Here is a 17490-nt window from a genome sequence, read left to right as displayed (position 1 = left end):
AGCTTCTCTTTCAGACCCAAGGTAGGCAGGGGCTGTGGTGCCATAGTGGGTTATCTATCAAAGAGGGCTGAGAGGTCTTCACAACACTGCAGTCTGTTGGGAGAACAAGTAGGCTTATTTCAGTGATCTCTACAGAGCAGAGACCCTGGCCTTTGGGTATATTGTGTGAAGCAATGTTGTACCATACTCCTCAGTAGCAATATGCTTATGCTGGAGGCTAAGGCTTTCTAGTGGGAGGAGGGAGTAAGATCTTAGGTACCCCAGTTCCATTGACCACTGTCTCCTGAAAGTGAAACTTCCAGTCACTGTAGGCAGAACTGCCAGCCGAACCAACTGTCTTGCCAGCACCCTCAGAAGACCTTTGCATGGGCAGAGCACCAGCTTGTACATGTCCTCCAGCTTCATTAAAAACAAGGAAGCATAATGGGAAATATCAAATGATGTCTCATTTTGCTTCCTTAAAGGGCTGAGAATGAACTTTGGTGCTATCCAGCCATGCTGATGGAATCAGCCTCTTTCTTCATTCCTCATCAACCGATGGTGGGGGGAGAATGGGTCCCTTTTACCCTGGTTGCCCACCTGCTCTGCCCTGTATCCAAGACCAGTCTAAGACTCTGGGTCTGTTCTGACTTTACTGAAATCTGTCCCTGAAAAATCTCAACCATGTGTATTTTCTACCATAAGAACAGTTAAGATATTATTGAGTAAGACACACCTCAGTCAAATGCTTGCCATTTGTGCTATGCTAAACATATTGATGTCTAGTGAGGTGATCCTGTCTGGTCAGAATTTCTTTCCTCACGCACCAGGGTTCTGGCTGCTGCATATATTTGTGCCGTTGTCAGGTAGGTTTGGAAATGGCATTGGTGCTAGGGGATGTCTAGGAAATCTTGGACTTGAAGCAAGGTTCTTTGCTGATGTGCTCCAGAGCAGAATCCATTGGTGTGAGAGCTACAAACCCATCAGATATCATAGATAGTGCCTCCTCTGCTGTCTGAGCATATGTATGTGCCTAGGAATGACTCTGTGTGTCATATGCTGGGTTTAATTGTTGACAGTCCTCCCTCCTTACTGGTTAGTTAAGTGGAAATTCAGATGCTTTAGAAGGACCTCCAGCCCCAGGTGACTTGTGACAATTGAGCTAAATGAAACCACTGCTGTAGGCTTCCCATGCCTGGCTGCACTCTTTTGCAGTGGTTTCTACTGTAATGCAGAAGGGTTTATCCATATCCAGGTGGCCCTACTGGACTTCGGCGCAAGTCGTGGGTTTGGCGAGGACTTCACTGACCTCTACATTGAGGTGAGGACTCCTGCTGCACATGCTGCCTTGCTACGCTAGGGAGAACCGTGCCACTTGCACAGCCCTGCTTAACTTGGGTCTCAAGATCTTGCATGTTTGAGGCACACTTCTGTTTGCAGCTGAATCTGCTCCTGGGAGGAAACCCGGCCTGGGGCATGTTGCAGGAGATCACGCCACAGCTTTGCCCCCTTCTCCTAGATTCACCTGTATTCCTCACAAACCTGCTGCTATCCCAGTTACCCTGTTGTAAGTTTACATCACAAACAAGGAGACATGAGGCTGCTGCTCTATAAAGGTCTGACTCCTGTCCTGGGTTTCCCCTGTGTAACTCCACTCTACTGGGATGTCCTGGAGAGTGGAATTTGGTCCTACATGTTTCAGTGAGGAACTAACACCTCCCCCATCCCTATTACTTCATGCTCCCTCCACTCCGAGTCTCCTCTCGCCCCAGTGGGGCACGGAGAACCTACAATTGGTTGTTGCAGTTGAGCTGCTGTCCTGCTGTGTAATAGTTATGTGATAAGGACTTGGCTGCCACAGTGACTTCTCTCCTGAAGTTCCAGTCTCTTTCATTGACTCACCATGTACAAACCCTACTGCAGCGAATTGAAATATTGCTCTCTGAGCAGTAGTGCTTATCTTAACGCCCGTGGTACCTTTTTGCCTGCTGGGAATTCAGCGATATGGTTGAAATGCATGGATGTGAAGCATTTCATACTCTGCTCATCTCCTGTAACTTCAGCCTGCTTATAAATTGGGTGATAAAGCCAATTAATATCACTAAGCCACTTTAATTACACGTCCATTCCTTTATCAGAGTACTGAATTCTGTACTTCATAAAATAAGTCCAAATACCTGGGGCTTCCCATCTCTTCGAAAACTGCTGGTGCCCCTAGCAAATTTGGTTCTTGAGTTCCACAGGAAGCAGGGCCACTTGTTCTGTGGGCCACTGAGTCCAGTCCTGCTCGGAAAGGCTTCTTTGCAGCAGATGCATTTATGCAACTAATTCTGAAACTAGTCATTTTCCAGATTGGTGCCATGCAATCCACAAAGCAGTTGGGGGAGGGGCAAGGAAAAGTGTGAACCTAACCAGGCTGCTCGATAGCAAATGCTGCTGCAATTGCTTAGTAGCATAAAGGCGTGTTGGATGCAAGACTCCAGTCTCCTTGTTTGATGGTGTTCTTCCTATTCAGGTAATAAAGGCGGCTGCAGATCAGGACAGAGAGACAGTTTTGAGGAAGTCGATAGAAATGAAATTCCTTACTGGTTATGAAGTCAAGGTATGGAATGGAATCCTCCCCATTTATTGCTGGCTGGCTGCAGAGCTCTTTAAGTGCCTTGGGTCTGATGTTCTGTGGATCCTGTAATAGGGAGAAGCTAGTGACAATCCATGAAAGCTGCACTCTTGGGGTTGGCAGCGGGAAGGAAAGGATACAGGATTTCTGTGACACAGCTAAGTCAGCCTCTCTTCAAATCGAGCTAGAAATTAGAAAAACCAGAGCACTGGCTGTAGCCAGGATGTATTTTATCCAAGCTTCTCCCTTCACTTCCTTTGCTGCAGCAAAGCCACCTTCGTGTTTTATATCTATGCAGCACGGGCTTTGATGAGAGCCCTACACACATGCCCAAAGCAGAGTAAGAATCTGTATCCCTTTCCCCAGGACATGAATGCACCTGTAAATATTGTCCTTCATGCACAACTCTTTCCTCCTGGTGACTCCCTCCCATTATCCCAGCTGAATCCTCCATGTTGCACAGTCTCTTGAGTTCTCGTAACTCAGTGGCCAAAGGTCTCTTGTGAGACTCTAATACAGCTGTAAGTGAGCCACTGTAGAGCTTCTCCGGGTCTCTGGCCTGGAGACTGGACTTTACCTCGGGCAGGGCACCACCTTTTCCTTGCCTACGGCTGAGCACTAGCCCCCTGGTCTTTTCCTCTATGTGTTAAAAGCAGCTGGTACTGGAGTCATCCTTGTGTGTTATTGACTCCTCTTTGTTTTTGGGCAGGAGATGGAAAATGCCCATTTAGAAGCTGTTCTCATCCTGGGAGAGGCTTTTGCATCTGAGGAGCCATTTGACTTCGGCACCCAGAGCACCACAGAAAAGATCCATGGTTTGATCCCGGTCATGTTGAAGCATCGACTTGTCCCTCCGCCAGAGGAGACCTACTCGCTCCACCGGAAGATGGGGGGCTCCTTCCTCATATGCTCCAAACTGAAGGCCAAAATCGCCTGCAAAAACATGTTCCAGGAGGCCTATAGCAAATACTGGAGCAAGAGGGCCAAGGAGCAGGAGCAGTAGTGAAGATGAACTAATAAGTGTCTCGTTCTTAAGGCCCAATCCTACTGTATCTAGCAAAGAGCAATGTAGTCTGTCACACATTCTCATCTCGAGATGTAGCAGCCTGTATGCTGGAAGTTCAATGTTTGTTTCACAAGGACAAGTCTTTCTTTAACACAGCATCTGTCCTAGACTCTGCCATTAGACTCCCATGGCTTACAGGAATTGTCCTTCTGAGGTGGTGGGGCTTAGTCCGCTGTGTTCTTCCACACTGTTCAAAGCACCAGCCAGCTATCTATAGTGCATTTTTAATATTGATGGTGACTGCATACTGTGGTTGGGTTTTTATCATGTGTTGGGCAGGGTTGAGAGGAGAGTTAGAGAGAACAAAACCAGGACTAGTTTATATTGAAATCTGTTTATAATTCTCTGAAAATCATAAAAAAAAAAAAAAAAAAAGACTTCCCTCACCCCTTTCTTTTTGTTAAGGTGGAATTTGAATGGCTTTCATACTGTGAATTATAGAATAACATACCTGGTAACCTAGAACAGACCCCTGTCTTGTAAGATGAATGGTGGCCGTGTGAGAAGCCTGGGTTTTACTGACAGGGATATCATGTAAGATGTGTACACATAGGATGAAATTTTATGCCTTTTGCCTCCCTTTCTGTCTTTGGCTTGCAGGCTAAAACTATCTGATGCAGGGAGTGCCAAAATTTATATTTAAACATATCCACAGAGAACTCCTGCTCAGAAAGTCAGTCAGTTGTTTTTTAATTTTGAGTTGAATGTATAAACGAAGGAGCTGTGCATAAGCACAAATTAGTGGGAATCTTCCCTAGCTGGTATGCATCAGCTCCCCTGATGGCCAAAGCCCTGACACTTCTTGGCTTGTTAGAGTCCCAGCAAAGAAATTAGTCTCTTTGCCTTCCTGTGCCCTCCAATGCAGAGTTTGAGGGAAGTGGGAAATGTTCTCTGGGATTCTCTTATCCTCTTATGGGCATTTCAAGCTTTTGCTGAAATGTGTATTACATGTTTATAGTCAAAACGCACAGTTTTAAAGAATTGGAGTCAGACTAGCAAACTTAACTTGTTAGGGTTTTGTACAATTCTTGTATCTGTATGACTTACTGATTTCAATAAAAAAGTGCTTGTGCAGAGGGCTTCTGCCTGCAGTTACTCCATCTCCTCTGCTTCCCATGACCAGGGTAGAAGAATAGCAAGTGGTAACATGCAACCAGATAGACTTTTCTACAATAAGAATAGAAGAAATGGGGCCTGAAGGAGAAGGGTCAGAGAACCTCTTCCAATATTTCTTCCATCCTTTCCTGGAAGGGAAATGTCACTTTGCAAAAGAACCACTTCTATCAGTGCCTATTTCAGTCTCCATGGCCTGGGAATAGATTTGAATGTCACTTCATTATGAGCCTCTTGGAGTGGACACATTCCATCCTTCCTCCCCAAACAGATGGAGGAAAAACGTCCCCTTTCATTAATGCTTTAACTAAAGTCAGTAGTGCAGTTCTACTATGTCTGGATGGTACTGGGTGCTGAAAGGGAATTACTTCCCAGCGGGATCAAATGGAGTAGGTCAACAGCTGTCAGCTCATTGGTCTGCCCAGGATGGGAAAAGGCAGTGGGTGAATATGTATTTTAGATTTTTAATACACTCAGCTGACTGTTAAACAGAATTTAGCATGTCTGCTAGTACTTTACAGGCACTAAACAAAGAATTCGTAAACATGAAGATGGAATATGCCAAGTCCCTCAGTTTTGCACAGCCTTCTGTAATCTGGTAAGTGTACAAAGTTGACCTCTCCTGCAGACTATTAAAAAAAATAGTATGTAGGAATTAAACTCCTATTTGTGTCTAATTTAACCTTTTTTCCAAGCTCATGGACAAAACATGGAACTGGCTTCACATGAAAGTTATGGCCTGCTTGATTTAAAAAAAGTGATAAACCAGGAAGTTTAGAGGACATGCTAGAAAAGTGTAAATCTTACTGATTCTATTGTCTGTTGGCCAGTGCAATAATCTTCTTGTACACAGGCCAACAGTGATTAGCCCCTGCCCACTGATATAAACAAGGCAGGCTTTTACTCTAGTTCTGTAGCATGCAGTACTTTTTCTTTCATCACTGATGGCAGCAGCCCTATGTACAGAACAGATGTCCCTACCATAGCCTTCTGTACCTATGATCTCCAAAACTCTCTTCTTAACTATCTGAATTTACTGTGTTGCTATGCTTCTGGTTTGCTGAAGTGTCAGTTGTAGGTGGTAGTGTGTGGAGAGGGGGAGAATTTTTAATTACTGAAGGCTTTAAAGCTCATGGAAGTCGAGACCTGGCTCTTCTAATATCAGTGGAAGTGAAATATTTAGATGTTGAAGGCTTATGTTAGCATTAAAAAGTGGACAAGGAACTAGGACCAGGTGACCTTGCAGAGGACTGTTTATAGCAACATGTAAGCAATACAGCGAGAGCTAGTGCATTCAGATTGTGGTGAATTGGCTCAAAAGTCATAACTTGGTTAAAGGGTTTTCAGCATATTGGTAAGTAGCATTCAGAATGGAGAGTCTGATCAGATTCTTGTACTTGTGACTGTAATTAGGGACCTGTTGTCTATTACTACATGTAATGCTGGAGGTACTCATGTCTAGCTTAGAGCAAAGACAGTGTCTCCCGTGGGATACCTGGGCTAGGATAAGGTTAGTGGGTTTGTTAAGAGAATGTAGGATTCACCTTAAGGATAAATTCCAGTAGAAGGTGAAGCATGGCTTTGTTGCAGCACTGATGATCAGAGCTCAGGCTCTAGCCCTCCTGGCCTCATATATAGGCTCAAAGCAAGGCTTTGTAACTACTCAAGTCCCATAGTGCCATCATGGGATTATATATCTTGAGGCTGCTGTAGCACAATGCACTGGAAAACCCTCTTGACATAAGGGTGACCTTAGTGTTCATGCCTCAATATCAAATAGTACCCTGTCTTCAAGCCCTGGCCACAAGAAAGTCCAGGCTATTTTATACTGATGTAGAATTTGTATTGGTGCCTCTGACTGTAGTTTAGCTAGCAAAGGTGCTCAAAATATGGGAATTAGGTTAAGGATGTGAAAGCATCTGCTCTGGAGCAGACAGTTTGCAAGAACCTCTGAGAACCTCTTCTTCTCCAGGAAACAGCACCTCTGTTTCTTTGCTATAAACTTGAAACAGTTGAGATTTGCTGTCCCTTTAAAGACAGCTTTCAGGGAGAAGAGTGGAGGCCAGACCACCAAGGTCAGGCCTTGCCTATGGCACCTGAAGTCCGTCACTCAAGCTAGGACATGGGTGTTTAGTAGCAGGGGTTCCCCAATGCTGAAGAGCCAAGCAGCTAGCATGAAGTCAAAGCACAGTGCTCCTGCTCTTTTTGCTTTTTCATTGCCCAGTTCCCTTGAATCTGTATAGCCTTTCACCTTACCGTAGGACACCTACAGCTGTGGGGGAAGGGAGTAAAGCTATGAGCCTACTATAGTTTGTGCCAGGGTATTGGGAAAAAGAGGCTTTTTCAGACAGAGGACCATTAGCTTCATGTATGCCCTGTCTAGTCTTCACTCTTGGCTAAGCCTACAGGATCAAACCCACACAGGTTATGGAATGGCCCACTGACCACAATTGTTCTGATTAAGGTAGAACTTGATGGAGGAAGGCTGTGGGTGTCAGGGCTCTGAAATGAAATTCAAAAGTACTACACTTACGAAGGAAAAATTAAATACATCACTACAGAATGGGGACTGACTGACTAGCTGGTGGTGCTGCTGAAAGGATTGGATAACAAATTGCACAGGAGTCAATGTGATGCGCAAAAGGCAAATTATTCTAGAGTGTATTCTTAGGAATGTTGTATGTAAGATATGGAAGATAATTGTCCCACCTACTTGGCACTGATGAGGCCTCAGCCGAAGGACTACATTCAGTTCCAGAGGCCATTCTTTAGGAAAGATGTGGACAAACTGGAGTGAGATTAGAAGGGAACAACAAAAATAAAAGGTTTAGAAAGCCTGAAGTATGAGGAAAAGTGAAAAAACCTGGGTATGTTTAGTCTTGACATCTTACCTCCTCACTCTTTTCTCAATTATATTAAGGGCTCTTATTGAGAGGACAGTGATCAATTGTTCCCCATGTCCACTGAAAATAGGACAGGAAGTAATGGGCTTAATTTTCAGCAAGGGAGATTTAGCTATTATGAAAAATTTCTTGTTACACAGGTAGTTCAGGTTGGGAATGGGGATGCCACAACCATCTTTGGAAGCCTATCATTGGAGGCTAAGAACAGGTTGAAGAAACACCTATCAGGGATGGTCTAGGTTTGTGGTCATGCCTCAGAACAGTTTCATGGACTTGATGAATTCCTGAGGTCCCTTTGTGCCCTACAGAGGCTTTAGCCACCTCATTAATGAACTGTGTGCAGGTGATGTCATTTCTGGGAGACACCCAGTAGGTACAGGTTTACTTAATCCATCCCAGGACTTCACTGGGGGCATAGATCAGCATGTCAGTACCTGCCCTAGGCCAGGGAAGCCAAATTCAGTATGAATCCTGGTCATGTGCCACCTGAGGTACTGTTGTGCATATGTACAAGGACTGGACTCTGAGGCTACTGTCAAGATAGGAATACAAGTGTTCAGTCACCAGCCTCCACTAGGAACAGATTAGAACCAATAGGCTGTTGGTGAAGATGCTGGACTCTGAGGATTGGCCCAGGAGCTTAATGCCAACTTAGTTGCATAGGAATATGGAGTTCAGCATCCTTGAGAAAAAGGACAGGCCTGGTGGGCTGCATGACAAATTTGTAGCTTTGTTTGAGATGAAGCTCTAGAAGACGCAAATGCCCCCATAGTACGTGCAGCTCAGAAAAATAGAACCCTCTCTCCCTGTTTCCAGGAGCCTGCCCGTTGCCCCACTGTGACTGTCTAGGACATCTCACTGAAAAGCAAGGAAGCTGGTGACTGACTACTGATGAAAACAGAGGTTTAATTACAGTGGAACAGACTGAACTAATCAAAAAGCTCAGGGGAGCTGTAGCTGATGCCATTCAATGTCCTGAAGTGAAAGGTGGCTAAAGTTCAACAGAACTCAACTCTAGCAGTGAGTGTGAATGTCTAAAGGAGGCTGGTGGCAGCTGTAAAAAGATCTTCATTTGTGTATGTCAATATCACTTAGTTAAGGGCAGGTTTCCCTGATGATTATACTTACCAGGAATGCAAGATTCCTCCCCTTTTCCAAAGATTAACAGAGGGAGAGGATGGGGGAAAAAACCCACAAAACATCAGTATTTCTAACAGTTCTCTCTTTTTATTGCAGTACATCAAAGTAGGTTAATATTAAGTGTTACCAACATAAAATATTGGTGTCAAGCCATTTATTACATTGTTGACTGTTCCACCTTAAATATTTCTGTGCAAAAGAATCTACATCATTCTGTAGCAGAGAATCTCTTACAATGTCCCCTACCACAGTGAGGGCATAAAACAAAATAAAATAGTGAGAAGAGGCCAAAAGCAATATCTTTTCCCCACACGCACACTTGTCAGCTCTTATACTCTAAAACAAAAAGTGATTACATCTATGCCATGCAAAACTGTACAATAATATTACAATGAAAAAACCTAAAAAATATTTTTTTTAAAAAATAAATGATATGAAACTGTCATACATTTAAAAAAACCAAAAGCAAGTATAATTGCTCTGAAATACCAAGAGTGGTTTTATTTGTGGATTTCTTCTCCATCAATGAAATTGGTTTTTGTTGTTTTTTTTTTTTAACTGTGGCTGGAAAGAAAGAAGAAACAAGTTGTGGAATTGCCTCACTGCACAACAAGGTGTTCGAGATCTACAGCAGATTGGCTCTTTGGGGGCTTTTTTCTCAGATAGGATTTGAGTACACAAGTCCATTTAATCTTCTAGAGCTGTGGGGTGAGATTCATGTCAGCACAGTAGCAGGCCTGCACAAAGTCTACATACCACTGAAGCCTTATCCTTAGAACTTACTTAAGTGGTACATAAGCCCTCTACCCAAGGGTGAATCATAGCCTGGTGAAAAATTTAAAAATTTTCAAATTTTATGAACAGGGTTGAAAGAAAAAAAGCTTCCAACAACCTAGAAATAGATAAAAGGTTCCTAAAATTCCAGCTATCATTCAGTGGCTAGGCCTGCTCTCTTTTTAGTCTAACCCATCCAAGCTTCTTGATGTACGAAATGCACCCATTTGTCAAAAATTCTTCTGACTGCAGTGTATCATTCTGGAAGTCTGACACTGTTCTAGGAAGAATGTTTTGCTTAAACCCAAGGTTGTAGTTGTAATTAGCTACATCCACCAAATACATTATCTGTGCTTTTGGTTTGTATGTAGAGAACACTGCATCCCTCTGCTCTTTTGTTTCATAAACCATATATCTGAGTGCAACATGTGGTGTTTGTAATTTTATCAAAATCAGGATTATGGCTCTTAACAGCACAAGTCAGAACTGCAAAACTGTTGAATAATAAAAATCCACATTTATAACAAACAAGCCAGCCAGTAAGAGACTGAGATGGAGAGAAAAGCTGCCTAAGTGATAGAACTGTATTTTAAAACTAGCAAATGCAATGGGTTTAGACGTGGTATGTGAAACAAAGTGCTAAAGCTTGGTTTGGGAATTATGAAATGTGGGACGTGTGATATTTTTTGGGAGCTTAAATTGATTTTCTGCACCTTTTTTTCTTTCTGGAGGCTATGGTCCTCAGGGACATGCTTAAATCTATTTGGAGCCTTTCAATGACTGAAGCAAAGGTATTTGCTTAAGCAGAGTATGTCCTGATAAATGAAGAATGGTTTCAGTCTTAGCAAAAAAAAAGAAAAAAAATATATATAGAGTGTACACAGAACATATGCTAATATATTGGTCAAAATTCAATGGGAGAGTATACATTGCCTGGATAAATGCAACCATATATAACTGGAAACTTTAAACAATGCCTAGTAGCAAACACCAAACCTTACAAGCTAACTGCCTCTGAGATATCAGACAAGAGTCTTACAGTTAAAATGACCAAGTTATTTTCCTTATCCCAATGAGAATCTAAAAAGCACACCTGCAACAGCCATGTTTTGTAATGTGTTCACAACAAAAATTTCAAGTGGCCTACACTTATATGGACCCATCAGAACCAATTCCTTATATAACTATAATTCCTAAAATGTTTTTTACTTTCAAATAATGTATGTGGACATTTGGTTTTCAACTGAGAAAACAATTGCTATTTCTCCCTCTTTTTAAAGGCATGATTTGTGTAAAATGTACAGTACCAGACCAAATACAGTCATCTTGAAAAGGACACTGCCAAGGGCCAGAGGCCAACATAAGTACTGTATTTAACAGGCTAGGCTGCACAGGATGGGTCTCATCTTCTGGAATTCAGCTCTGTAAAGTGACAAATCTCTGCTCCATCTGAAAATGTACATTTAAACAGGTTCATAGTCACCATAAGAGGAGAATAAGCAAATCTACTTGTTTGTTTAGGGTTAGTTTAAAAGTAAGTTGTATCTTGGTTCTTTGGTTTCATTTTCAAATGGAGCAGAGCTGAAGCAAAAGGAATACACAGTTTGATTCCAGTTCTGCTACTGACCCTCCCATGTGGGATTATCTCACAGGTTTTTCCTAGCAGCCTCAAATCCTCCCTTTAACAGGTTAACATCAAAATATGATTAACATTTAACTACAACATACAGTAAATACAAAACTAGTCTGCAACACTTTGAAATGTGTGAGGCCATGGTGGGCTACACCAGGAGGAGGATGCAATTGTAGGAAGAGAAGCCTTTGGTGCACATGGAACAATATATAACCTTTAAGAAAAAGGTGACTATGGACTTTAAATAATGCCAGTCCTTCTGACATGTCTGTGTGTGTCTCCTGCAAATACATGAAAAGCTACTATGCTGGGAAGGGTCTCAGTGTTTGCCTGTTTGGTACAGATTTTACTATTCAATGCTGAGATCATTTGTGACAACGAAACACATGGCACCAACATGATACCAAACAGGACAGGCAGAATTTTGACATGATACTTTATAGAAATTTTTGTATTCCCCCTCCTCCCTGTCCCAAAAAAACAACCAAGCAACCAACCTTTGAATGATGGGTTTGTGTGTGGACAATCCACTCCATGCAGAATAAAACACAGAACTAGCACCTAGGAGACCCTGCATGGTTACACAGTAAAGGCAATGAATGTGTCTCATCACTGTGTTTTGGTTGTGCCTGTATATGAACCTAATTTGTCTGAACCCTACTTGAACTTACCCATAAGTTCCTTCAGTGAAGGGAACCTGGAAAATTCCCACTCATTTCAGCATCTATTAATGTGAATGGAACATGTTACATTACTGACTATAAGCACTTGGAATGATTTGATAGGAGCCATAAAAAAATGCCAAATCATAGGAAAACCAGCTTTCTAAATACAAAAAGCCCTTTATATGCTTGAGTGGGGTCGTGGCATAAAGCTAGCAATGATCCCACTGGAAAAGGGAATGGACGATCTTCCTGCTTTACATCAGTTTGCTTTTTATCTTGCCTCCTCTTTATTCCCTTGATTTAAATGTCAGGCTCTTTGCTGAAAGAGAGGCCTGCATCTTCTGCTGATCCTGTCCTCTGGTGGTGTGATTTCTGCCTGCAACCTGCATCACTGTTGGAATCAAACAGCAGGGTATTGTATAGAAAAAAAATTGAAACCACAGTCAAAAATGGCGGGAGAGGGAAATCATTAACCTCATCAGCATGGCAGCTCTGGGCTACCAGGTGTCTTGAACCTGCCACAGCATGAACAGTATTCGGTCAGCGTCTTCAAGGTTCTTTGCTGTGCTACAGGAACAACGTATTCCACAGAGACTCTTTTTGGGCTAACAGGACTCACATTTGATTGATGTAGATTGTATGCTAACATTTGATAATCAAGGTAATGGCCATATGTTAACCAGAAGGTTAAGGAGGCTCAGAAGACCATTTCCTTCATCATTAAACCAGGTCAGTCACTGATCTTCTTTAGAAATGGTATCACCTATGATTTCTTCTGCACTGTCTCATTATTGTTGTATGGTGTATGCTGTATCCGCAGAGATCCATGAGTGCCAAAGGTGTCAAGCTGCATGAGTGCCCGCCCCACTGGAAACCATGACGACGACAACATGGTTGAATGTTGCTCTTTGTTGTAGATGGGAGAGTGGTTCACTTTCAAATCAATGTTATTCTTACAGATGACAGGAAGGGGCATCTTCAAAATGAGGCTTACAGCTTTAGTTCTGCTACTGACGAGGAATAAAGGTCACTGAACACACTGTGGGGGATTTCTCCTAAAACACTGAAGTGCCACCCAAAGGGAACATTCCTGCTCCTGCATATTATAAATATATGCCAGGCCTCCAATGTGTGTGTTACTTAGCATGAAAATGGGAACAACACAAATCTTTTTAAATTAAAGGTTCACTTAAATAGGCATCCATCTTCTTCTGCATACACGATGCTTTTTCTCCTTGAATATATACATACGTATTTAATTCTTAAATTTGTGTATTTATTTAAACTCTCTACTGTAGTAAAATATGCATCGTTTTAATAAGGATTTGCTGGCGACAATCAGATTGACATTCAAACATGGTGGCTAGCTGAAAGCTTTCATGTGCCTCTGATGGACTGATTGCTCCCCACCAGGAGTGGGGTCTCTGTGCTACTCTTGTACAAGATAATTAGCTCTTGTATGGAAACAATCCATCTGATTTATTCTTTGATATTGTTCTGGTCTATTTAAGCTACTTTTTTTTTTTCCAAGTTAGTGGGGTAAATTTATTTGTAATAACGGAAGCAGCTGTAGCCACATGAAATGAAACCAGTACTAATACAAATCTATGGCATCTGTTGTTTACCAACACCCTAGGTTTGCTTGTTTGCCGCTGCTAAATCTGGGGAGGCTGAAGCAGCACTGAACAGCGCTAGAGAAGGCAAACCTTTTATCTTCTTCCCTCCCTTCCCCTCAGAACATTTTCAGAGGGAGTGGTAAGGGCGATGAAAGTGAGTACTGGGTTGAGTGAAGGGGGAGCCATGGGGATAATAAGCCGCAGTGATGTTGGATCTGAATGCTGAAGCAGTTCATGAGTCCCAACTCACGTGGTCAGAGCTCTCCAGGGAGAGACTTTTGGTCTTGTGAGGAGAAACTGGGCTGGGAGGACTACTTAGGTTGGAACTGTTAGAAGCTGTAGAATGCCTTGGAGAATCAGAATCCTGCAGCCCAAAAAATGCAGAACATCATCAATAAGCAATAACACAACAGGAATAAATCAGTCAGACCAAAGGGGACATACATTTGACCAGGAGTGGGTAGAGCTAAAGGTCTGCATACATTTCCCCCTAAGTTTTCTATCCAATAACACTCTTTGCTCAATATTTGCTTTTCTGTGCATTTGAGCGAGTTGTCTAAAGCCCAGTGCACACAAGGCATAAGTAATGATGGTACACAGAAGACACATCTGCCCTTGTTACAGACAAATGTTGGGTCTATTGCCTCATTGAGGTTTGCAACACTGGGTTGCTTCTGGACCCCCAGCTGCTCTTGGACTCCCATATATTAGTGGTGGCTGGAGACACTTTTTGTTTCACCCCTGGGTATGGTTAAGAAGTCTCCTTTCTGATGTGTGCCTTATCACAGTTATCTGCCCCTCTTGGCTGGTGGTGGCTCATTATTTGTACATGCTTCTACAGACATAGTGAACGGCGTGTTTTATAAATGGTGTAAAGGATGAAACAATAATTAATTTCTCATCTCCCTTTCAATATTTTGGTGGAATGCAGATAAAACTTGTCTGAAGAGAGAAGATTTTTTTTTGAATTTTTACATGTTAACTGATTAATTCTAGGCATTCAATGAACACAAAACCAATGCGTCTTTTTTATGACTCATCTGCTTATGGCCTAAAGCTTTCTTGCTGCCAAAGGCCAAAAGGAGTACTGTTCCTTTTAGCTACAAAAGGTCAGTATCAAGTTTGTGCAGTTACTTTATCAAGCTACTACATTCATGAGCCTTATTGATTCCAGGGTACTGAGTATACCACCTCAATGCATTTTCTGCACATTTGCCCAGATGTTTAAAGCTGACATAGTCTGACTAAAATCCTGTCAACAAGTCTCAAAAGACAAACAATAGAACATTTTATTTTGAACAATGATTTCTAAGCTTCCTAGGACAAAATCCTGCTCTGTTGCACCAGTGTTATTCCAGATTTACCCCAGCAAAACAGAGAATAGAATTTGGGCCCTATTCAGTATCCACAGTTTGCAGTTTTCTTCCCTTCGCTCTTGTTACTCACCTCTCGTTCGTAGTCCCTTGTCGGCACGTCGCTGCCTTGCTCTAAACCACCAGAGGACAGTGAACCATCTGATGGCGATGCCATGGGCTGACGCTTGGCTCCATAGCTCCCTCCTGAGAATTCCCGCCGCAAAGCACTACCGTTCTGTGCCGATGATCCTAAAAGGTGTGTGTGAATAAAACTGCATCATGGATGTGTGTGCAAGACACTAAGAAGTTGGCTAGCTGTTACTTTGTTTAGTTTTGCTTTCCTACAGAACCTCCTTCTACATAATCTTACTTCCCTGTTTTCCATGTATACTGGATTACATGGTGGATGTGCTCATGCACTGGAACCCTGCAATATCTAGGCAGGATGATGGGAGTAAAATTTAACCCTTCCATGGCAGCAGCCAAATTTCCAGTGCTGTTACATGCACAGAAGGCTCCAAGTAATTAACTCTAACAACAAAGTTAAAAAAAACCAAAACATTGCAGGGAATGGACAATTTGCCATTTACTTCAATGACGGCAGGATGAAGCCTTTAAGTAGCAGTCAAGAAATCACAGTATTGAGGAATACAGTACTAATTCTGAGATCATTCTAATACCATCAAGATTTATATGTTTTAAGAAACAGCAAACACCATGCGGGATTTTCCGAAGTTCTCAGCATTAGTCTAATTGGTAAAACATTCCCATTGGCTTCAGTGAGAACAGAGCTGGTCCACTGCTGAGCAACTCTGAAAATCCTGCTCAACAAGCACAGCTGTAATGTTCCTGTATGGGGCAGTGTTAGGTTATAACGTTTCTGCACAGGGCTTGTGGCAAGACAGACACTCACTTGCTGCCAACCCACTACTGGCGCTCATCGATCGGCCTGGTTCTGTGCGGGATTTTGTGATAGATGGGATACTGACAGAGCCACTGAACATGGTCCGACTTTCCTGAGGCCGAAGATTCTGCAGTGCCGGGAGACACAAAGAGAGAAAGGTTTGTGTTCATTAGTTCATTTACTACTCAGTCAGCAGTGGATGCTATAGGGCGGAGATACCAAGTTAAAAAAACACAACCCTAAATTCCCTCACCTTCTCTAATTTTCTGGGTGACAGTTGCAAAATAGTATCCTGCAAATTTGCTGACCTAAGTGCAGAGACTGGAAGAACACACAGCATGAAAGTGAAGTTTTGAATTACATGGACATACGCAGACAACTGAAAGAACATTCTAATACAGGGGTTGGCAACCTTTCAGAAGTGCTGTGCTGAGTCTTCATTTATTCACTCTAATTTAAGGTTTCGCGTGCCAGTAATACATTTTAACGTTTTTAGAAGGTCTCTTTCTATAAGTCTATAATATATAGCTAAACTATTGTTGTATGTAAAGTAAATAAGGGTTTTTAAATGTTTAAGAAGCTTCATTTAAATTAAAATGCAGAGCTCCCCCCCGGACTGGTGGCCAGGACCCAGGCAGTGTGAGTGCCACTGAAAATCAGCTCACGTGCCACCTTTGGCACGCGTGCCATAGATTGCCTACCCCTGTTCTAATAGAATCAGAATTTTCTTGCTGATGTTGACAAGGAGCCTGACAATTTAGAATATAGTCATTTAAAAAAAGATGCTTAATATAATGCATTGTTTCTAGCTATATCTTTCCAAGTAGTATTTTATTGAAATGTATCTCTTTAATGCCATAATTTGTGGCTTGTATATATTTTGTTTGACATGATTATCTAATCAGCACCGATGCCTGCAGTGTATTTCTTGCAGTTATACAGCCATATTAGGCCAAACTGTGCTTTCAATTATGCTCGAGTAACTCCGCCAGTTTTAGTAGAGTTACTCCAGAACTTCATGGGAATAGTTAAGAGCAAACTTTGGCCTTCTGTTTTCAGGTTATATTGCACAGACAAGAATATTTTAGTCTGAACTCTAATTAGATGCCTTTGGTTTTCTGTAAGTATTTTCATTTATTGTCATCCCAAATTAGGGCTCATTCTACTGTTTCCAATGTGACTGCCTGTCTCTGGAGCTTTAGCTAAACATAAGCATGTACTTATCTTGCTCCTCAGGTGGTTTGTATAGAGAACTCATTAGCATTAATGGCAATTAGGTACCTCAAACCTCTTCACACAGAGGTGGAAAAACAGCCCCCTTGTAAAAAACAAACAAAAACCAACCCCAGACCCAAACAGTTTATAGCACTGAGCAGTTTATAGCACTCATTCCATTTTGTCCTTAAAATCCACCCTCTCCTTATATTTCTTTTTTTTAAATATCTAATACCCATGAAATCTTCATTATACTAAGATAACGCAGGTAAGTATGAAAGAAAATTCACAACTGCAGCTGCCTTCTGAAGTAAGATTATTACTGAAACTTAAAAATGCAATAAAAGTTTGAAATTGGCTCTGCCCAACCCTCCTATGGGGATTTTCTCAGAGAGAATCAGACATGTAGCAATTTGTTAGTGAAATATCCTGCACCACAAAAAATAAAGCAGCTCAGCCAGATCCACACCATGTTTATGGCAGGGAAAAGCCCTAACCCAGACATTCCAT

At 42.1% G+C, this 17490-nt stretch overlaps 2 protein-coding genes across 5 annotated transcripts in view; one reads left to right on the top strand and one right to left on the bottom strand.

Annotated features, from left to right (window-relative positions):
* COQ8A (coenzyme Q8A) overlaps positions 1 to 4736 on the top strand; it is a 78915-nt gene extending 74179 nt beyond the window's left edge. For all 4 annotated transcript variants that reach the window (XM_030557371.1, XM_030557369.1, XM_030557370.1 and 1 more), the window contains 3 exons: positions 1235 to 1300; positions 2495 to 2581; positions 3306 to 4736. In XM_030557371.1, the coding sequence (XP_030413231.1) occupies positions 1235 to 1300; positions 2495 to 2581; positions 3306 to 3599 (447 nt within the window). In that variant the 3' untranslated portion in view covers positions 3600 to 4736. The remainder of the gene's footprint in view (positions 1 to 1234; positions 1301 to 2494; positions 2582 to 3305) is intronic.
* Positions 4011 to 17490, bottom strand: part of CDC42BPA (CDC42 binding protein kinase alpha) — a 370767-nt gene continuing 357287 nt past the window's right edge. The window contains 3 exon segments of the mRNA XM_030557374.1: positions 4011 to 13870; positions 14953 to 15110; positions 15775 to 15892. Of these exon segments, the coding sequence (XP_030413234.1) occupies positions 13739 to 13870; positions 14953 to 15110; positions 15775 to 15892 (408 nt within the window). The 3' untranslated portion in view covers positions 4011 to 13738.

This window comes from Gopherus evgoodei, chromosome 3 (assembly GCF_007399415.2).
Source record: "Gopherus evgoodei ecotype Sinaloan lineage chromosome 3, rGopEvg1_v1.p, whole genome shotgun sequence".
Classification (NCBI taxonomy): domain Eukaryota; kingdom Metazoa; phylum Chordata; order Testudines; family Testudinidae; genus Gopherus; species Gopherus evgoodei.
The sequence above is the reverse complement of the archived record's forward strand: the minus strand, read 5'-3'. Positions and strand labels throughout refer to the sequence as shown.